Source organism: Vulpes vulpes, chromosome 8, assembly GCF_048418805.1.
Source record: "Vulpes vulpes isolate BD-2025 chromosome 8, VulVul3, whole genome shotgun sequence".
NCBI lineage: Eukaryota > Metazoa > Chordata > Mammalia > Carnivora > Canidae > Vulpes > Vulpes vulpes.
In genome coordinates, this window is record NC_132787.1 from 38,310,151 (window position 1) to 38,333,014 (window position 22,864).

General features: G+C 47.3%; 1 protein-coding gene across 2 annotated transcripts in view; it reads left to right on the forward strand.

The window, feature by feature from the left end:
* Window positions 1-22,864, forward strand: part of VWF (von Willebrand factor) — a 137,167-nt gene that overhangs the window by 16,660 nt on the left and 97,643 nt on the right. For both annotated transcript variants that reach the window (XM_072766161.1, XM_072766163.1), the window contains exons 6-10: window positions 4,397-4,521; window positions 16,354-16,570; window positions 18,461-18,583; window positions 19,455-19,566; window positions 20,374-20,420. In XM_072766161.1, coding sequence (XP_072622262.1) covers window positions 4,397-4,521; window positions 16,354-16,570; window positions 18,461-18,583; window positions 19,455-19,566; window positions 20,374-20,420 — 624 coding nt within the window. The remainder of the gene's footprint in view (window positions 1-4,396; window positions 4,522-16,353; window positions 16,571-18,460; window positions 18,584-19,454; window positions 19,567-20,373; window positions 20,421-22,864) is intronic.

Below are 22,864 nucleotides of genomic sequence, written 5' to 3' on the forward strand. Positions count from 1 at the left end.
GGGTGGCTCAGCAGTTTAGCACCACCTTCGGCCTAGGGCGTGATCCTGGAGACGGGGGATCGAGTCCCACATGGGGCTTCCTGCATGGAACCTGCTCCCTCTGCCTGTGTCTCTACTTCTGTTTCTGTGTCTCTCATGAATAAATAAATAAAATCTTAAAAAAAAAAAAAGATAAGTGTAGTCCCCATCTGTCACCAAACCACCTTTTATAATCTTACTAACTATACTCTTCTCCATGCTGTACTTTTCATCTCTGTGACTTATTTATTTTGTAATGTTAGTTCATACCTCTTACTCCCATTCAGCTCAGAATTTCCTTCATTTTTAAGCCCGAGTGTATGCTGTACGTATCTATCATGTTTTGCTTATCCATTTGTATCGTAATGGACACTTGAGTTGTTTTCATGTTAGGCAGAGTGAATAATAATGCAACGAACTGAAGGTTACAGATATTTTTTCAAGACCTTGCCTTCTTTTGGGTAGATACCCAGAGGAGGAATTGCTGGATCACGCGGCAATTCTATTCTTAGTTCTTTGAGGAGCTCCCATACTGCTTTCCATGGTGGCTCTGCCATTTCACATTCTACCTACAGGGCACAAGGGTTCCAGTTTCTCACAACCTCATCAATATTTGTTATTTTCTGTTTTTTTTTTTTTGTTGTTGTTGTTGTTAATAGTTGCCATCATAGTAAATAAATATGAGGTGGTATTTGTGTACAGCTTTTTGTGTAGACATATACTTTAATTTCTCTGATAAATAGTTAGGAGTGGTATTAGTGGGTGGTATGCCAAGCATATGTTTAATTTTGTAATAAACTTCCCAACTGTTTCTCAAGTTGGCTGTGTCATCTGCATTTCTTCCAGCAATGTATGAGTTCCAGTTGCTCTGATTCATTGACACCATTTGTCTTAGTGATTTTCATAGATGTGTAGTAGTAGCTCACTATATCTCATCCTTGTTATTTTAATGTAACCTAATCTTTCCTGTCCTCTTAGTGGGAAGTTTTGCCTCTTTTCAATCATTTTATATTCAGTTGTGGTGTTGATATATTTGGATTTCTATTACCCATCTTATTTTGTGCCTTCTACTATTACTTCTTTTTAAAGTGTTCCTTTTTTTTTTGTTGTTTTGTTTTTAAGATTTTATTTATGTATTTGACAGAGGGAGAGAGAGCGAGCATGAGTAGGGAGAGTGGTGGGTAGAGGCAGAGAGAGAGGCAGACTTCCCACCAACCAGGGAGCCTGATTTGGGGCTCGAACCCAGGAGCCTGGAATCATGACCTGAGCCAAAGGCAGATAGATGCCCAACCAACTGAGCCACCCAGTTGTCCCTAAAATGTTACTTCTTTTCTCACTACCTCACTGACCCCTCCACTTTGAATACCACTAAATTTAGCATTTTTATTATAGCTTTACACAATCAGTGCTTCTTTAGATACATCTTCATGTTTATAGGTTCTTTGCCCATGATTTCTCCTTGTATCTTATTCTTTTTTCTAGGTTCAATTTCTGTTTTCCTAAAAAACATCCCTCAGTACTTCCTTCATTCAGGGTCTGGTAGTGATAATAGTGATAACTGGAACAAATACCCCCTCATTCTTATATGATACTTTAGCTAGGTATGGAATTCTAGGACATCAGTTATTTTTCATCGTACTTTGAGGATGTACTTGTTGCTCTTGAGAAGTAGGTTGTCAGTCCAGTTGTTATTTCATTGCAGATAATATCTTTTAGCTTTGTATACAAGTCACCTCTTTGTTCTTGATAGTCTGAAATTTTACTATGTTGTATCTATATGTAGGTTTTATTTTTATTTAAATATATTTTTAAAAAGACTTTATTCATTTATTCATGAGAGACATGGAGAGACATAGGTAGAGGGAGAATCAGGCTCCCTAGAGGGAGCCCAATGCTGGGACTTGATCCCAGGATCCTGAGATCATGACCTGAGCCAAAGGCAGATGCTCAACCACTGAGCCACTCAGATGCCCTGGTTTTATTTTTATTATATATTTTTAAAATAGTTTACTTATGCATTTGAGAGAAGAGAGAGAGAGAGCACAAGTGGGGAGGGCAGGGGGGAGGGAGAAGCAAACACCTCACTGAGCAGGGGGCCCAATGAGGGGTTCGATTCCAGGACCCTTGGATCATGACCTAAAGTGAAGGCAGATGCTCAACCAACTGAGCCACCCAGGTGCCCTGGTTTTAATTTCAGTATCTTGCCTGAGACTGTGATTCCTGAATCTGAGGACTCCTATCTTCCATCAGATTTAGAAAAATTTCAGTCATTTTCTCTCCTTCTGTTAGACATATGTTGGATATTTTTATTCCATCCCTTTTTCCCTCCTCATTACCTTACTTATGTTTTTCTCTCTATTCCTGTTTGTTGCTTTTTGGGTGGTATGTTCATGCTGGCTGGTGAGAACTGATTATGTGTGTCTTTTCCATGTCTACATTTGAGTACTGTCCTGTTGGTAGTTTGAAATCAGCAAATCCTAAAAATCAGGACTTTGCTTTTCTCTAGCCAGCTGGTTCATCAGCATATCATTACTTAGATCTATCTTCTAGCTCTCTAATTCCCTCAACTCTCTCTAATCTCCAGATGATGTCTAACCCATCAATTGAATTTTCTATTTCCTTGACTATATTTGTAACTTTAGAATGTAAATCTGGTCCTTCTTCAACTCTATTGTTTTTTTTCTTATTTTCTTGTCCTTTTATCAGGTTTCAATTTCTTCTTTTTAACAATAATTTTAAGTATATTTGTTTTATGGCCTCTATACAAAGATGGTATTATCTGAAGTTTTTGGAGTGCTCATGGTATATTAGAAAGTGGACAGGCCTGTGTGGCATGGTGACTAAGAACCCGGAGAGCACTTATTATAGTGCCTGGCACACAGTAGAAACTCCATACATTTAAATTCCTTTTGGCTTCTCCCATGGCCAAAAGTCTGAAATTTAGGTGTTGGTAGGGCTGCACTCCCTCCTGAGGCCCTACGGGAGAACCTGTTCCTTGCCTTTTCCAACTACTGCAAACAGTCCTTGGTTTATGGCTGCATCATCCCCATCTCTGCCTGTTACCACATCATCTTTTCTGTGTGTGTCTCTGTCTCTCCTCCCCCTGCTTCCCTCTTATAAGGATATGTGTGATTGCATCGAAGGCCCACTTAGGTAATCCAAAATAAGCTCTTCCTCTCAAGATCTCAAGATCACATCTGTTGTCCTCTAAGAGAATGTTCATGGGTTCTGGGAATTAGGAAGTGAATCTTTGAGGGGGGCATTTTCCCTGCTTACCATGTCCCAGAAGCCAACTGACCACACCTCAAGGTCCTGCTTTTCTTTCCCCAAGGATAGTTGGTTTTCTATTCTCAAGTACATTATGTGACCTTGAAACATGCTTCACTCTTCTGGACCTGGTTATGCAAAAAGACTATATATATGCCTGAATGCTCCATGAGTCCTTTGCAGTGAAGACTCAGAAAGTGGTATTAGGAATTTCCTTTGCATGGTTTCTCCCTATGCCTGTGTCTCTGCCTCTCTCTCTCTGTGTCTCTCGTGAATAAATAAACAAAATCTTAAAAAAAAAAAAAAAAAGGAATTTCCTTTGCAAAAAAAAAAAAAAACTCCTTTGGCATGTAAGCCTGCAGGCCCTCCCTTTGTTATGGGAGCTGACGGTGGCATGAAGGGTATAGGCCTAAGGCACAGATGTTGTGAGAGCACAGGGTTGGGGGTGGGGTAGGGGGGTGGGGGATGCAGTGACTGGGGGCTCGGCTTCCATTCTTATAAAAACATTTTGAGTGTCCACAAAGCACCAGATAAGAAGTCACAGATAAGAGACACAGCCTGCAGCCTGAATTAGGGAGCTCACAGTTGAAGGGAGTTCGAATATAAACAAAAAGAATACTAACACAATAAGAGTCTTGATGGAAAGATAGGGGGGTGTTGCTGAGGGAACACAGGTTGGGGCAGTGGGAAGGGAGTAGAACTAGTTCAGGACTAGTTCAGGAGGGCTTCCTGGAAGTGGCAGCTCTGGAGCTGCATCTCAAAGGATGAGATGAGTGGTAACAGTCAAGGTAATAGGTAGTGGAGAACATTCTGTCTAGATGGGAAAGATATGCAAGGACATGGAGACCGCATGGATGGGCATGCTCCTCATTGTCTTTCATGTTGTCTCCTCGCTCTGCCCACCCATCCAGCTGCCCCTTGCCACACACTGGCTGAGCTCTGATGACTGTGTCCTGTGGTATTATGCTGAGGGCTGCATGAAAGGTACTCCCCACCCCAGACACCTAGGTACCAATCTAATGGAAGGTTGATTTGGGTGATGATAGACCTAGAGTTTTCACTCAGAAACCCTGGGTCAGGCTTAAATTCATTCCTGAAACTTTCTCCACAGGGACGTTGACTTCGGACCCCTATGACTTTGCCAACTCCTGGGCCCTGAGCAATGGGGAACAACGGTGCAAACGGGTGTCCCCTCCCAGCAGCCCATGCAATGTCTCCTCTGATGAAGTGCAGCAGGTGGGTAGGGCCTAGGCTGGGTGTGGTCTGAATGGAGTGGGATTTCTAGGATCAAGAGATAGAATGTCATCTGGTCTCAGATCCTCCATCAAGGCACAGAGTGGGCCTACTTTCTGTGGGTCCCTCTGGTTCTTCAAAGAAGGGTTCCCACATGTCCCTTTTCTCCTGAAAACCAAGTATGGCCAGATTCTGGTTGGCTCTAATCTAATGCTGTTCTGGGCCTGGAACTCTGAAAATGGGTCTAATGAGTTGGTATAGTGAGCGACTAGACTTTTCTGTTTTACACTCTAATGCCCTCTCTAGTCTCCAAATATCTCCATCATCGCCTGCTAGCTGTCTGAAATTCTGTAGTAGGAAACTATTACTTTTAAGGAGTTCAAGAAGGGGTTGTTATAAAGTGTAAATAAGAGGGCGAGGCCCCAAGTCAAGGTCTTACCAGCATGTCAGCAGGAAGAAGGTTGCTTTATAGTCGGAGAAGCTGAGGAGGAAAAATGGACAGGGTGGACCTGAGGTGTTCAACTCAGGCATGGTAACACTTTCCCAAGGCTGTGGTGGCACTTTGTTCAAGTGAGTGGTTTACAACAATGGAAACATATTCTTTCATGGTTCTGGGGCCAGAAGTCTGAATTTAGTCTCCCTGGACCACAATCAAAATGTCAGTAGGGCTACTCTCCCTCCAGAGGCTCTAGGGGAAAATCTTTCCTTTTCCAGCTCCTAGTGGCTGTGTCATACCTTGGCTTGTGGCCACATCAATCCAGTTGCTACCCCTGTGGTCACATGGCCTCCTTCTCATCTGCGTGTGCCTCTGTCCTGAGACTCTTTCTTTCTTTAAAAAAGATTTTATTGATTTATTCATGAGAGACACAGAGGGAGAGGCAGAGACACAGGCAGAGGGAGAAGCAAGCTCCTTGCAGGGAGCCCAATGTGGGACTTGATTCCAGGACCTCGGGATCATGACCTTGGCTGATGGCAGATGCTCAACCACTGAGCCACCCAGGTGCCCCATGGCCCCTATTTCTAACCACACGGTGGCTCATTAGCAGCTTCTTCCCCTACAGAGTTGCCCCTTACCATCCCACTACCAGAACCTTCCTCTTGGAGAGGAGGGGGCAGGACTGCCCACCACCTCTATCTTCTGTAGGAGAGGCCTTGTGCTATGGTGGGTGGGGTGTTGAGAGGATGATGCTTTAGGTGGGGAAAGACCTCACTCAGTGGGTGACCCCTCTCCCCCTTGGGGTCTGGCTGTTGGGGCTGAGAGAGGAGAAGCAGCATGGCTCCAGGGTGAAGTTAGGTCCCTGTCAGCATAGGGATTGCCCTACTGAGGCAGTGTGTAGTGATGTGTAGTGAGTCACTGCCTGGGGGACAAGGTTTCTTGGAGGTGTTATAAGTCAGCACCCTTGTGTAGGGAGTAACTGGGGACCTATCAGGAGCAGTGTCTGTAAGGGAGTGAGAGAGGCAGTGCTGGGCAGCGGAGAAGATGAATGGCCATGTACCTACAACTGAGGTCTCAGCCAATCCTTCAGGGAGCTCTGAAAGTCAGAGTGGCCCCGCTAGGCAAGCCTGAATGGTTGACCAGTTAGACTTTGGATGTAGGCTTCCTTTGGGGAGGGAAGCGGGACAGTTCTCTTGGACTGAGGGCAATGCCTGCAGAGTGACTCAGCTGCGAGCCCTTGCTAGCCAGCGCTCTTCACCATGAGGGGGTGAGTCCTTGGCTTTGAAGGGCATCCATTCCGCTCAGATATCCCCTGCGAGCCAGCTTCTGAGCAGCTCTACCTCCCAGCCCCCACCCAGGGAGCAAGCACACTGGTCAGCCCACGGGTGTCAGCCCTGATGGGCGTCTACAGGCCACAGTGGGCCTTACAGTTCTGCAGAGAGATGGCAAAACCAAACCATAGGAGGCTAAGTACCTGCCCAGAGTCACCAGCTAAGAAGCAGCAGAATCAATTCCCTGTCTCTGGCTCCCCCTCGTCTGCTGTTCTGGCCACCTTGCCTCGGACTACTCATTATCTTTGCCTGTGGTCCTTGAGTTTTCCCTCAGGAGATGGTTTCCAGGATTCTTAGGGTTCCTTTCAGCTCTAGAACTCTGTGTGTTTCAGTGGATTGGGCTAGAGAGACAGTTTCCAGTAAGTCTTAATAAGCGTTCAGTGGATGGATAAATGCGGAGTCAGTGGTGTTATGTGTCTGGGGGTTAGGACTATCCCCATGGTATCCATCCCCCATCAGCCGCTTGCAGAAGTCCAATTTACCCAGCTCTGCAGGGAAGTAGAGAAACTCTAGCCCTCTCCTCCTCCAGGAGCAAAATAACACACTCAAGTGTACACACACACACACACACACACACACTCCCCTACCTTAGCACAAGAGACCTTCTTTACTAGCTGGTTATTTGTGCCGTGTTTTCCATTTTCGTGGAACAATCTGATCTTCTAAACCAAGGGCTTTGTTAGGCATTGGAAAATATTCTAGCTTGATGTTTAGTCCAGCTGCCTAGATGGTAAACACAATTTCCAGTTTATAAACAAGCACATTCCAAATGCCTCTTTTTCTTGGGTTTCCAAGATTTTAGTGGTACTAGGTTTCCGGCTTGTCTGTAAACATCTGTGTCACCTGGAATGTAGCCCGGTACTGGCAACCGGCTAAGGCCGACCAAGTTCTAACACCCGGGAGGAGGGTGTTGTGTGGAAGAGGATAGTTTACTCTTCTTTCCAGGAAAACTTTTGAAATATCTGGTGCTTGCCCCTCGATTTTTTCTCATCTGTGGGCCTTGGCATTATGCTAAGGATATGGGTTTGGGATCAGGCCATTTCCTGGCTTTGTAACTCTGGGCGAGACACTTACCTTGTCTAAGGCTCAGTTTCTCCATACGTACAACAGATATAGGAAGAGTAACTGCTATGCAGAGTCACTGTAAGGATCAGAGAAGGAGAGTATGTGTAGAGTGTTTGGTGCGGTGGGGCTCAATTGCATAAGCTGTTCTTGTTATTATTAATTATTATTATTATTTATTGACTCCTGGCATCCTCCTGCTGTCATGATAGTGACACATGCATGAAGTTAGAAGGAGAGAAGTATTTTTTTAGGTTTTATTTATTTATTCATGAGACACACACACACACACACACACACACAGGCAGAGGGAGAAGCAGGCTCTCTGCAGGGAGCCCAATGTGGGACTCGGTCCCGGACCCCAGGATCATGCCCTGAGCCCAAGGCAGACACTCAACCACTGAGCCCCCCAGGCATCCCAGGAGAGAAAGTTCCTACTCACATCCACGCTGAGGGGTGGGTGAGGAAAGCCAAATTTTCTTCTGGAGCTGCTTGGTAACCCAAGCGAATTTCAGACTGAGTGTCCTCCAGGAATCACATGCAGTGAGGGGCAGGAAGAGAGATTTTGATCACTTCTGTCTTTATTTCCTAACTCACTGTTTTGCAGCTGGCAGGTGGTTCACCCTGTCCTGGCCTCCAGTGTTCTCTAGGCAGGAGCAGGGCTCAAGACAGGGGTGCCTCCACGGTGAGGTGGGGTTGCAGGTCACACCAGTCCCTCTCATACTGAATCGACTTTCTGAGGGCCTGGGCTTTGTCTCACTGTATTTTGCAAATGCAGGTCGCGCAGGGTAAGTGCTGGACAAGTATTCTCTCCACCCTCGGAGTACAAAGGGCTCCCCTCACTTATCTGTAAGATGTGGGAGGGGAAGACAGGATTTTCAAAGGAGAACCTGATACAGGCTGGCCCATTTGGGGAGGGAGACTACAGGGTGGGGGGTAAGAATCCATGAGAGAAGCCTGGTTTGTCTCCAGGGGCACTTGCAGGAGGCTCCAGCTGCAGGCTTGCTACTCACTTTGTCTCCTGGGTGCGATGAAGTCCTTACTAACCAGTGTCCTGGGAGCAGCCTGACAAACTGGTTACCAAGTTCTTAGTGCCTGGGCTGACACCCCCCAGCACCCCAGACCTCCCAAGGCATGGGCTTCTTTAAGCTCAGAACTAGTGTCAGGTTGTTTACCTCAGCAGACAGACCTGGCTTTGTCTCAGCCAATCGGGTTGTGTTCACCCATCGCTCATTGGCCAGGAAGCATAAGGACTCATCTCCTGGGAGGTGATTAGTGCTGGCTTCGGAACTATTCAGAGGCCTGCTGGGTCCCCGGGCTCCCCCAGGGTTCAGAAGTCAGGTCTGGCAAATGGGCAGCACTCACAAGTGCTTGTCCTTGTGGCTCGAAGGACCATTTGCAGTGGCAGAGGGTTCTGGGGGGAAGATGACATTGACCTAAGAACTTTCTTGAGAGCCGTTGGAATCTATGCCCCCACTCTCTGGTGCTTTCCCTTCTTTCCAAGCTGGTAGCAAGGAGTCAGCTTATTCTGATCCAGGTCATATTACTTATACCTAGGGGATGAATGTTTCCTTGTTATGCCAACAAAACTCCCCTGAGCCTCTCTCCTGGGACTAAATAATGGCTTGTTTGATTGCACGCAGATTTACAGGGTTTTTTTCCCCCCAGCTTTTGAAACAGAGGGCAGGACTGCTGGAGTCTGGACCTCAGGGTGCAGACCTAGTAATAAAAAGCCCCAAGCTCCAAATGCTCAGATAATTGATGTTAATTTGCAAGTAACTCTACTACACAATGAACATTTTAAGAAGATTCTTAGGTTGCCTTATATTTTTTTTTCTTTTTAAATTCCCATTCTGTTGGTCTGGATACTGACTGAACTTTATAAAGGGATCCTGGATCCTGTCCTTGTCCTCAGTCTTCACTACAACAGGAAGCCCAAGGCTGCAGCTAGTCCATCCAATGCTCTTGCTAATTAGAAAAAGATGCCTCTTCCTCAAGTCACTTTACCACTGCCTGTTGGAAAATCGCCATAATAAACATTAGACATGTGCATAGAATGTACATATACGTGTGTGGTGTCTACAGTGGGAAGGATAACCTCTCCACATGTTGCCACCATGCACTGGGGTGACCTGAAGACCTATTCTTTTTTTTTTAATATTTTATTTATTTATTCATGATAGACACACAGAGAGAGGCAGAGACACAGGCAGAGGGAGAAGCAGGCTCCATGCAAGGGGCCCGACCTGGGACTCGATCCCAGGACTCCAAGATCACACCCTGGGCCTAAGGCAGGTGCTAAACCGCTGAGCCACCCAGGGATCCCCTGCAGACCTATTCTCAGTGGCCAGGACCTTGACTTCGCTTCCACTGGGAAATGCTACTGCTGCAGCCATCCTCCCCCCCAGGATCACCTCCCCGCTCCCACCCTGACTGGGAAGGCCATCTCCTGCTTTTGCTGTTGCCATCTGAATGTGAGGACACTTTTAGGCCTCTAGGGCCAAGAATTGTCTCTGTATGCCTCCCCAGAGTTGGTCCTCAAGATGACCAGTCTTTCTTAAGAAGACTGAGGATGCCACTGATCATTCGGCCGCCCAGTGGTCAATTGCCCAGTGGCAGCAACAGCCTCAGGCAGGTGTCTGCATCTATGATTCATCGATGTCAGGAATCATAGGCTTATAATAACTCAGAGGGGCAGTGAGCCTGTGTGCTTGTGGTGGGATGGGGGTGACCTTGACCAGTGTGCTTTCAGGATCTAGCCTTATAGCAGAGATCAGGGGCTGCCACAGGGTTTCAGAGATCTCCCCCTGCCCCCTCCCTCCCATCAAGTAGTATTTATCTGACAAAACCTTGAGGAGGGTCAGATGAGGTCCTAGTACTCAAGCTTTCAGTTCAAATGCCTTCCTAACATAACAATTTCACAATCCTTTAACAAAATATTCCTTGAGTGGCTTTCTTTCCCTCTTCCTTCCCCCTGGTGAGGCAAGAATCCAATAGTGCCCATTCGTACATGTTTATTGAGACATTCTGTGGGGCTTGGGTGACACTAAACTGCTCAGGTTGGACCTGCAGTCTTGTTCAAGGGACAAACACCTACAGGAAGCTAAACAGCCATGAAAATGAACAACATAAATGCCATCCTGGGTCAGTAGAATTGCCAAAAGAATGGTGAGTGGTATGGTGGCTCAAGGGATCAGCTACTAGCATGGAGCTGATGGATCTTTCCTTCCTGGGAACAGGATGAGTGGAGTGGTTCCATCTCAGGGCTTGGACAGAGCCCAGAGTGTCTGGGGATGATGCTTGGCCCTTGTCTTGCCAGTCTGCTGAGACCTGCCCTGATCCCTGACAATTGCTCAGATAGCTCCCAGGAGACCAGGGTAGAGGGTAAGGAAATTCCTTTGGGATATGGGGACTGACTTCTGTGACACATCTACTATTACCCTACTTCTCATGAAGGCTGTACCCCAATCATCTCAGATAGAGGAATGTCTAACTCTGCCAAAAAAACCCCACATCCATTTGGTGGAAATCTATCGACCAGTTTCACGGGGGCTTTGTAAGCCAGATCTTGGAATGTGGGTGGGAGTCCCAGGCCAGCCAGAAGATATAAATAGATAGCAGCCCTCCCCCATCCATCCTTTGCTGGCCAACCAATGACAAACTTTGCCCTGCCACGAGGATGAATTCTTAAACCCACCACTCTGGACCCGTTCTGGTGCCAGGCGCCTCCAGACCTCCTCCAGTGGCCGTAGCAGAGCACCCACCCCAGGGCTGGAAAGATCAGGGCTTGGATGAACAATCTTGCACTTTATATATTAGCTTCTCCTTCCTTTGTTCACTTCAGTCCTAGGAATGCCCCCTCCCTTCTCCTTTGTCAGCTGTTTGGGAACAAACACAATAGCTAAGCTTTAGATCTCCTGCCACTGCTTTTTCTCCTCCCCAGACCCTGGCCCCTCTGCGGCTGGGGATATGTGCTGCTTTTCTCTTCCCACCCCCTTCGAACCAGCTCAGCATCTCCAGGGAAGAGGCCTGGACTTCTTTAATGAACTGCAAATGTGATTAAGTTGGGCTGCAGTTGGGTCTGCACAGCCACCCAGGCAGGGTGAAGTCATGGGGTGACGGAGCTGGGGCTGGACCCTCCTGCCAGCCTCTGGCAGCACAGACAGAGATGAAAGAAGATAGAAGCAGCTGATGCTGGGCCCTGGAGTCAGGAACATGCTGGAAGCGTGCACATGAGCTGACTGGCGCTCGTGTCCCTGCACAAACAGTACAGCAGAGAGCTGAGGAGAAGCCATTCTCGAGCTGTGTGGCTGCTGTTGACAACAGGCCAATGACAATCACTATAAGCCCTAGATTGCCTTCCTTGTATCAGGTCATTTAGTTTTATTTTGCAGCAACCAGCTTCTGTAGGTATCACTGTCTGTATTAGGGTTAGGTCCTGCTGTGAGTGACCGGCCACCTACAGTAACAACGGCTTACGTGACATAGAAGTTCATTTCTCTCTTGGTGTAAAGAAGCTCGGGTGGGACATCCAGGGCCAGCACAGGAAGCCTTGGTGTCAGATCCAGGGTCCTTTGGTCTTGTTTCTCTGTTGTTGTTGGCATGGAGCTTCCACTTCATGGTCCAAGATGGCAGCTCATGCCCCAGGCATCACAACCATATCCCAACAGTGGGAAGGGGCTGAAAAAGAAGTACCCTGTCCTTTAGGGGATGTGGCCTGGAACATACCCCATGATCCTTCTGCTTATATCCTACTGGGCAAAACTTAGTTGTGGCTACTCCCAGCTGGCTTCTTTACAGGGGAGGAAACAGAAATGCAGACAGGAGAGATAATTTTCCTACAGACACACACCTTGGAAGTGATGGGGTTGGGACTGTAGTACAACCACGCTTCTAAAACCTGTGCTCTATCTACTGTGTTACAGTTGTCTAATCTGGTGTGAGCAAACAGATGGGGAGGGTGGGGGCAGGGAGGAAAACCATGTAAATTGTGGTCTGGTGACAGGTGACTGGCGTGTGGGTTGGAATCAGGCTTTGAACCCTGCTCTCTATAGTAGTTTGTAAACTACGTAGTCTGATGACCCCCTGACACTCTTAAAAATAATAGAAGATGTGAAAGAGATTTCTCTATGGATTACCTATTGATGATGGATTTGGATTATCTTCTGATATGTACTATATTAGATCATAAAACTGAGACATTTACAACATACTCATTTAAAAATAATGAATACATTATATTTAACAAGATGGTATCTTTTAAATAAAAGCAAGTAAAAGTTCCAAACAGAAAACTGGGTAGAGAGATGAATGGCATTGTTTCACAGTTCTGCAAATATCTTTGCTATCTGGCTTAAGAGAAATCAGCTGGAGTCCCACATCAGTGTCTGTAGTCAGTCTGTGGTGTGATCACTTATCATCATGGAGCCTCTGGATAATTCCACTGTGCACTCATGAAAGAGTGAGAGCCTAGAGGCCAAATAACATCTTAGTATTATTATAAAAATAGTTTTGATCTTCTGGAGCCCTGGAAGGATCTTGGGAGTCTATAGGGGGTTTCTGGACCAACCACACTTTGTGAACAACTGACCTAGGAATGCTTTCCTCTCTCCACGCCTCAGTTTCCCAATCTGAAAGACTGTTTATCTTGCCTTTCTCTGAGGAGCTGTGTGTTCTCTGAAGGTGTTGCAGGCTTATGCAGGGCCAGTGTGTGGGAGCGGGTGCCGAGGTGGTCTCTGAAACAACTTCACTTGTTCAGGGGACATTGATGATGTGTGAGATGGGGAGCAGGGGTGGAGGGATGAGCTGGAGAGTAGCAGGATCAGATCCTGGAAGACCTGGCCCTGCAGCCTATGTAAGGAGCTAGAAGTTTGCCCTTTAAGCTGAGGTGGGAACAGTCATATTTGCCTTATTTACTAACTTGGGCACATGCTAGAGACCTTGAGGCCACACGTCCAGTGTTTGTTGAGTGAAGGTTTGGTTGTCTCCTACCTGCCAACGTCTCTCCCCAGGGTCTGAGAGAACACGATGTGGGCCCCATCTCGGACTTATTTGTCTCAGGACCTGGCCTGGCCTGGCGGGGCTACCTGTGGTGGAGCAGGAAAGGCCGGGAGGCAGAGGTAGCAAGCTAGATGTGCCACCATGCTCCACCGTGAGGCCCTCAGACTGTGGTTACCCCAAAAAGCCAATTTCAGGCCAGAGCTGAGCAGAGGAAGACTGGAGAGCAAGACGGGAAGACAGACTTTTCCGTTTGTCTCTGTTGAGAAAGAAATCCTAGCCAGATTATCAGGTGCACACATAAAGGCCAAAGGCATTGTTCTAAGGAGGGAGGTGGCTGTTTCTGCAGAAATCCACTCCCATCCTGCAGGCGAATAAGCAGAAAACACCCTTCTTGCTATAGCTTTCTGTAAACCATTTAATATCTCAAGGGACCTCCCAGGAAATGTGCTGGAGCACTGGTCCCACTTTTCCTCTGAGCAGGGAACAGACAGATTTGGGCCAGCTGGAGATGGGCCATGCTGGACTCTGCCCCATAGTGCTCTCAAAATGGAAGGGGATGCCTGGATTCCTGGGTCTCATCTTTTCTCTGGTTGACGGTGTGCTGTGCTGGTGAGAACCCTAGATGTCTGGTCCCTGTCCCTGTGGGAGTGTCCTGTGATGTGGCCAGACCACTGTCCTACAGCCCAGGTGATGGCAGCATCACTAGAAAAAACTCATGTGTTGCCTTTTTTTTTTTTTTTTTTTTGTTCCAAGTTGTGAGTAAAGAGAAAGGTAGGCAAGGGCCTGAGCATCTGGCCCTCTCCGGGGACACTCTTGGATGCCCTTTCAGAGTCCAGGAACATCACTTTCTGAGGGGCATATCTCATGGGGTAGGCAATGTAGCAGAATGGAAAGAACTGGACACAGGCCTCAGTCTCCTCCTCTGAGCCTTAGGAGAGTCTGAGACCTGCCTATCGCAAAGAAGAGTGGGTCCCTCCTCCATCCCCCCACTGGAAAGAAACCCACTTTGGTTGGGAGCAGTGTGAGCCTCTCAAATAAAAGATTAATGAGAGCAGCCCCTCTGTTCACTGCAATGTCCTTAAGATACTAGTAAAGTGATCATGTTATCACGGCAACCATTTGTCCATATTTAGCCCAGTCTCCCCCAGGTAGATACAGGGGGACAGGGACAAAGATGCCCTCTGTCCTGCTGCTGAGCTGCCTGCCATTCTGGAGGACAAGCCTACTGCAGGAGGGACAGTGGAAGGGACCTCTCTGGTGTCCAGGAGATCCTCGGTGATGATATGGAGTCATCATTTTTTTGGGGAAACCTTTATCCGCATGATTTCATCCCCTTTACTCGCACTGATTTACTATGATTTATCCTTCAAGGCTCAGCCTTCCATTTATTTTATTTTATTTTATTTTATTTTATTTTATTTTATTTTATTTTATTTTATTTTATTTATTTTTTTCAGCCTTCCATTTAAATGCTCTTGCACTTCTTTCTACTTCTTTCTTTTTGGCTGAAGGTTTTTTTTTTTAAGTTCTTATTATTTCCTTACTTATTTTTAAAAGTAGGCTCCATGTCCATCGTGCGGCTCAAACTCACGACCCTGAGATCAAGAGTCACATGCTCTATGGACTGAGCCAGCCAGGAACCCCCTTAACTGAAGGTTTGAAGTCTGTTCACTACCTCTCTGCTCAGGGAGCATGTCTATGCATAAAAGGGCTGATGCCCCAGTGGGGGGGGACCTGTGGTGACAATACTGTACTGTGTCAAGTCCCAGACACGTCATTGTTCCATCTGCCACTAAGAAAAGCTGAGGAACAGAGAGAAGAAAGCAGAAAATAATGGAGAGAGAGGGAGAGAAATCACAGCGGGAGGCCTATTATCAGGGTCGGTGATTATTCAACTCAGTGACCTGATTTCCTGTAAAAATATAGTAAGCAAATTAAAAACTAATCCTTTTATGCATTCTATAGATTCTCTTTGGGGTTTTGTACTGATGCAGAGAAGAGATTCCACTTTAGACAATTGGAATAAAAAGGATTTATTATAGCAGCTAGATGGCTTACAGGTTATTAAAGTAGCTGAATAAAAATCTGTAGGAGGGGATTCCAGAATCCATTCTCAAGTCTAGAAGAAAAACAGCTGCTGCCAATTGAAGTGTAATATCAGTTGGAAGATGCACTCCAACTTCAGAGATTTATTTTGTTACATAAAGAAAACTTTTATTTGCAGCAAATAAGGACATCACGGGGAATGACTTCCAAAACTGTGACTCCCAACTTCAGAGATTTTAAATTGCAAAAAAAGAAAAAAGAAAAAAAAAAAAGTGCATTTAGAATCATTAAAACACAGAATGCAGAGATGTTTACAAGTACAATATGTAGGAGTGTTTACCTGGCAGAGGATCTCCAGGACATTTCTGAGAATCCTAGCTTGTGTTTGCTGATGAGAACTGATCCCGTCTGCCACCAGGAATCACCTAATGAACATTTGGAAAACCTATCCCTGAACTCACCCCAGATACACCGAATTTGAACTTCAGCAGTGTTTGCTTTATGAAACTCCTTGTACCATTTCCTCCTGTATGGTGGGGAAGACCCAGTCGGGGAGAAGAGGAGGCTAGGTCAGTGGGAAGCAGACACCGATGGCCATTCCTTGATGGCCTGGGCCGGTGCCCAGCACCTTTCTGCTCTGTGCTTGCCTAGGATCCCCCCTGCTGCTGCTGTCCAGAGGCCCTGGGCTCTGCATGTTCAGGGCTCAGTCTGGGAAGTAACTTTAGTCTCCAGCCACTTCTTGTAGCATGAGTTCAACATCTGTGCTTTGATGGATACAACTGTTTAATTTGACAAATGTTGATAAGCACCTACCTGGTGCCTATGTGATGGAGCTTCCCTGGTTTTCCTGGCGGGGCTGGCTCTCCACAGAGCCACATTCAGGAAGGCACTAATCCAACGCACTGTCGAGCCAGGGCTGCATGGGTGCTGTCCTCACTGCCTGGCTTCTCGTTCCTGCAGGTCCTGTGGGAGCAGTGCCAGCTCCTGAAGAGTGCCTCAGTGTTTGCCCGCTGCCACCCGCTGGTGGATCCTGAGCCTTTTGTCGCCCTGTGTGAAAGGACTCTGTGCACCTGTGTCCAGGGGATGGAGTGCCCTTGCGCGGTCCTCCTGGAGTATGCCCGGGCCTGTGCCCAGCAGGGGATTGTCTTGTACGGCTGGACCGACCACAGCATCTGCCGTAAGTCAGTGGCCCACGCTCCCAGCTGGGGCTGAGTGCTGTCTGTTCTGGGGTGTCCCCAGGGAAGCCCTTGGGCTGTGACACCATCCTGGACCTTTGCCACACCCCAACTGGCCAGTGCCTACAGGGCCGATTGTGCCTGGGCCACCTGATCACGGACCGCTGGCCCACAGGGGGCATCCCTTCCCTTAAAGGCTATGGCTGGGAAGGCCTTCCTGGGCCTGTCCAACAGCCTCTGTTCTTTTTTTTTTTTTTAATTTTTATTTATTTATTCATGAGAGACACACAGAGAGAGGCAGAGACACAGGCAGAGGGAGAAGCAGGCTCCCCGCAGGGAGCCTGATGTGGGACTCAATCCCAGGCCCCTGGGGATCACGCCCTGGGCGGAAGGCAGATGCTCACTGCTGAGCTACCCAGGTGTCCCCACTAGCCTCTGTTCTAAGCCAAGCCTACCTCAGCATCCGTGACTCCCTCCAGAAATCTATTCCCTGGACTCGGAAAACCTTTCCCTGCCTTTGGGGGAGATCTCAGTTGTCCTGGTTTCAAGTCACGTCTTCACTGCCTGCTAGTCTGAATTGAGCAGGGAGTTGTCCACACTGTCCCTGGCGGCGAGATCTTGCAGAGCTTGGCGGGCTCTCAGTATATGAGCCCTTCCCTTTTATTAAACCAGCCTTTTCTCCTCCTGGTAGTGCAGTGCTCTTCTTTACCTCCACCTGACCTCGTGACACCTGTGGTTTGGATCTCCCAATCTCCCTAGGTCCCTAGTCACTGTCATTGTCACCATCCCCAAATTATCGTAATTATGTAGGATCTTCGGTGGTTATCTTGTAAGGACACTCCTCTCTCCCCAGACTTTCCATGGATCACAAGCCATGCAGAGGGACAATCTGGAATAATTACACAGGTCATTCTGGCTGATGGAGACAGAACAGCCAGCCAAATATTTACACCACACACATGTTTTTCAGTGTGTGTTTTTTCAGCTTATAAATTAGAGCTTTTATCTTTGCTGTGGGGGTGTGAGAAGGTGGCTATTAGCAGCTGGTTTCTCCTCTGTAAGATGAAGTGGCTGTTTTTCTAGGTCTTTGAAGATAGGGTGGGAGGAGATGCCTGGTGGCATCCTGGAGAAGAAGAGGTTTAGAGCAATGGTTTGATGTTGTGAAGCTCAGGAAAGATCATCGGTATGTTGCGGTTCTTGAGCTGCTCTAAGCATCAATCAGCCATAGGGTTGAGACACAAAGGAGGGGAACCAGTTCTTGCCCAGGAGGTGCTGGGTCCAGCGGTGGGAGGACAGACACCTAGGTGATAAGGTTCTAAAGATAGTCCTGCAGCACAGTAGAAAATAAATATGGAACATGTCACCCATGCAGGGAAAGTGAGCATGGATGGTGTGTACCCTGTGCTGGGCGGGGCCTTTGACTGAGGCCAATTTCATGAGGAAGGGGAGCCTTCAGAGGAGGGATGTGATGGAAGATACCACTTACCCTTTGCTTGGCCCCAGGAGGACATTTATTTTAACCCAGAGGAGTTTGGTATTACCTCGAGAGGGTTGTAGGTGAAAGGACAGAGCATAGGGGAACAACAACAACAAAATACCAAGCCGTTCGTGGAAAACAGATGACCTGGGGGAAGGGGTGGTGGTCCCAGGTGACCCTGCTGAGTCTTAGCCCTACAAGATGGAAGATGTTCCTTCAGGGGAGGGGTGGTTGCAGGGTGGTCTTGGAGGGCACGTTGGCCATTGGGTTGCCATTGGGGTGGAGATCGTCCCTGGAGCCCTGAAGACAGAAGGGGGTAGACGAAAGAACATAGAGGTTCTGAGTATGGTGTGGCTTATGAGGTGCTCTCTGGGAAGGAGCTGCTCTTGGGAGATTCTTGGGTCTTTCGTTTCAGGACCAGCATGCCCTGCTGGCATGGAGTACAAGGAGTGCGTGTCCCCTTGCACCAGAACTTGCCAGAGCCTTCATGTCAAAGAAGTATGTCAGGAGCAATGTGTAGATGGCTGCAGCTGCCCCGGTAACAAACTTCTCACTTTATTCACAAATCCGAGACCTTTTCAGTGCCCTTGGCTTGGGGAAGCCAGATGAAGGCCACTTGTGTTTGTTGCCCATTGCTGAAATCAGAAGCCTTTTATTTATTTTTAAGAAGTCTTTGTACCGACTGATCGGGATGGAGCTGGTGTTTATTTTTAATTTCTGTTTTCCCGTTGTACTATATCCATGAAAGCGCATGTGTCTAGGAAACAGAAGGACAGGCTGGGCTCCGACAGTGACTTTGTTTGGGGAGCACGTGACCTGATCTGAGCAGAAACAAATCCTCAGTTGAGTGTCAGGGAACCGGTCTGGGCGAAAGATATTTTAAAATGTCTCCTGGGTTTGCCATGTGACCTCAGCTGAAAAAGAACTTTGCACTAGAAAGTTTTTCTCAGGAGGGGCCATGTGGCCTTTGGTGGAAAATGCTGTTTAATTACTGAGAGTGAGGCCTGTGTGTTTTGACTAATGGCTTCCCCACTGGAAGATCTTGAACACAACTCTTGCCTCCTTTTGTCATCTGTGCCAGGAGATTAATAATGCTGTCTTTTTCATTGCATTAATGTGAAAGGTAAGGGTCATACAACAAGTTCTTCAAGTGTGCTGGGAGAAGCTCTAGGCCTAGACTCATGCCTCCATCACTGGTGGACCTTGGGCAAGGCTCTTTCCCCCAGTTCTTTGCCAAAAGAGAGATGAATAATCCCCCTCCCCCACTAATGGGAAGGAGCTACATCACAGAACAGGTTCTTTGAGCTTCCTGCAGAAGCCCAAAGCTGTGATCACCCACAAGGATTCTGTAGCTGTGAGATGAGTAATGATGATAAGTTGAGTCTTTGTCTTGATGCCCTTGAACCCAGAGGGCCAGCTCCTGGATGAAGGCCACTGCGTGGGAAGTGCTGAGTGTTCCTGTGTGCATGCTGGGCAACGGTACCCTCCGGGCGCCTCCCTCTTACAGGACTGCCACACCTGGTACCTGGGGCTGCGCTGTGTGGTCTGGGAGGGACTGTGGTGGGGGGCGGATAAGAAGAGGATGGCAGGAGAGGCAGGTGCAGGTGCAACAGGATCAGTCTGGGCAGAGGGACAGGAGGGAGAAGAGTTTGAGATGTCAGGGTGGGGCAATCAATGAGGAGGAGGAAGGATGGGCTGAGAGGAGGGGGCAGGGAGGAAAGGACCATTTACATGCAAACATTGTCTCTAGCTTCCCTCCAAACTACGCTTTAATTAATGAGTCTTTCTGAAGAAGGGCTATATGACAGCCACCAACCACAGGCGGTTCTCTCCTTGAAGACATAAGTGCTCTTGTTCCATCTCCAGGCCTCTTCCCTTTGCTGTCTTTTCCTGCTGGGCTGTCTTCCAGGAGCCTCCATGGGCTGCCCAGTGGGGGGTCTGCATGGTACACCTTTCAGCTGTCCTCTCTTCTCCTAGCTGTATAGGGGGTGAGGTGGGGGGGGGGTTGGAGGTGGGGAGGGCAGCTGGGGGGTCGGAATTTCATTGCTCAGCGGCTGGGTGGATTTTCAGGAACATTGGGTCCTCTAGGTTTTCCTCTCATCTCTCCATCAGGGTTTCTCCCCTTGGCCTTAGCTCCAAGACCCCTCTCTCTGGCCACAGCCCTGTGCTCTTCACCTTCAGCCTCGTAAAGATCCCCCTAGTACCAGCTCCTTTCTTTTCCCAGATCTCTCCCTTTGGGGGCTGTAGGATCTGTGATGGGCTCTAGATCTGTTCATGTGCCCTTGTGTTTGCACGATGACCCATGACCTGTGCTTCTCTCCCCAATAGCATTTGCCGAAATAGCCTGTGGATCTGCAGCAATGAAGAATGCCCAGGTAGGCCACCTTCCGCTCTTCTCCTCCCTTCTCGGAAGGGAACTAACGGTATGTTGCCCTTGCTAGACTGGGTGGGCCGAATCTCAAGGCAAACAGAAGGCGGCCTCTGCACAGGCTGGATACAACCCCCTGACCACAGCTCTGGCTTTGGATCCCAGCTCTGCTACCCGCCTCACAGGCCAGCAGAGGGACACCCTGCATAGCTGAAAGGCGAGAATGCACCTGGGCTCAGGTTTTATTGTCCTTTTCTTCTCACCTGTTTGCTCAAAGGATTATGGTTCAGTGAACTGTAAGAACCAAGAGGGTCACAGTCTACTAAACAAAGATGATGCAAATCCTTTGGAAATTAAGAGGAAGAAGGGCCAGGTGATTCTTTATGTTCAAAGTGAGAAGTTTCTGGAATGTCTGACAGGAAGATCTTAGAATGGCCTAGGAGCTAAGAAAATCAGACCTCCAAATGATTTCTTCTACCTCCCTCCCTCCCTGGAAATCTCTTAGGAAAAGTTGCTTTATAATCTCTGCCCTTTACTTGGTCTTCTGTTTGGCCCCAAATCTATTCTGTTTGCTGCAAACTTTGCCCATTTGAGGCTCCCTTCTGCCTCACCCTCCAATAACCCTGGCTCTTCTCCTGATAATTTTCCTCTTTGTGATCACTCACACGGTGTTTGCTATGTGTTAGGCTCTGTGAAAACACTTTACACATGGCCTCTGAGGCAGGTACAGTTTATTCCAGGTTTACATAAGAAGAAGCAGAGCCAGAGATTACATAACTTGCTCAATGTCACACAGCTGGTAAGAGACAATGACAGGACTCAAACTCACAACTATCTGATTGCTGCTTTTGCCCTTATGTTTACTCTCTTTCCTTGATCTATTCCTTTGCAGCTATGTCTTTGCCATCCTTCATGGGCTCTGGAGAGGTCCCATGTTTAGTTAAAGGCCAGCTCAGCCTCAGCTCTTATGCAGGATACTATTTTTTGAATTCCCATGGGTTATAGAGTGCAATAAAAAAGCTGTAAGGCAAATAGCCAGCTAACGGGCTCCCCTCCCTTTAGCCCCAAGAGGCCATTTGGCTTTGGTGGGCTGATGGGGCTTGAACATGGGTACTGGGATCATATTTGGGGCCTGTTGGCTGGAGGGTCACTTAGGACCTTGCCTAGTGCCCACCACATTGGGAAAATTCTGGAGCTAGATGGAAAGTGGGCATTAGGGCTAGGTCAATTAGTCTACCAGCCAGTTTACCTTCTATGCAATTTTTAAAGGAAGCGTGAAGAACAAAAGATTGTTCTTCCAAGGGATATTAATGTTCCAATTTAACATCATCCCACCCTGTGAAAAACCTAAGCAACCCTTCGAAAGACATGAAGTTGCTGCCAATGACTTAAAAAAAAGTTAATGTCTAAAAAATAAGCATTCATTGTATACGATCTGTGAGCCACAATGGATGGAATTAGGAATTTGTTTATTGTCTTTTGTTAGACTACCAGATTAGGAATTCTTTTCTTTTCTTTTCTTTTCTTTTCTTTTTTCTTTTCTTTTTTTTCTTTCTTTTCTTTTCTTTCCTTTTTTTTTTTTTTAAAGATATTTATTTATTTGAGAGAGAGAGAAGGGAAAAGGCAGAGGGAGAGGGAGAGAGAGAATCTCAAGCAGACTCCCCACCAAGCACAGATCCCTATTTGGGGCATGATCCCACAACCCATGAGATCATGATCTGAGCCAAAATCATGAGTCCAATGTTCAACCAACTAAGGCACTCAACCAACTAAGGCACTCCCAGATTAAGAATTCTTAATAACTACTTTCTATATGGAGTATCTTCTACCTATCCATCTATCTGTCCAACCAACCAACCAACCAACCAACCAGCCATCCATGCAAACCTCTATCTGTCCATCCATTCAACCATCCATTGCCCTTCTAACCATCCATCCAACAATGATTTGAACACTCACTATGCATATGATGGAATGCTTGGTCTGGGGCAGACAATACAATCCTCTGGTATTCAGTTCAAAACTTAGAAGATAGTTTTGCCGAGGATGTAAGAAATTTTCTTGATGCCTTGATGGAAATATAACCAGTTCCAACTCTACTGCAGTCTACTGAGTGGTTTGATATTTTGCCAACACAATCACTAAGCTCTTCCTCTGTATATTCAAAGCCTCAGCTCTGACCCTCTTTTTCTAGTTCTGGAGTTTAGTTGGTCATCTCCCACTCCATTTCTACATGTAGCACATAGGCATATTTCCATACCTTGCCATGATTCAGCTGTAAGGGGGGCTGTCTTATGCCCCCAGTGTGACAATTGCTGGTAGAGCTTCTGATGGGAAAGTTCTGGAAGGGGATATGCTTGACTCTGCTAGCATAGCAAAGAGCAAGCTATGGTTTGCCCACAATCCCTGCAAGAGCTGACATTGTGAATCTTAGAAATAGAGAGTGGTTTT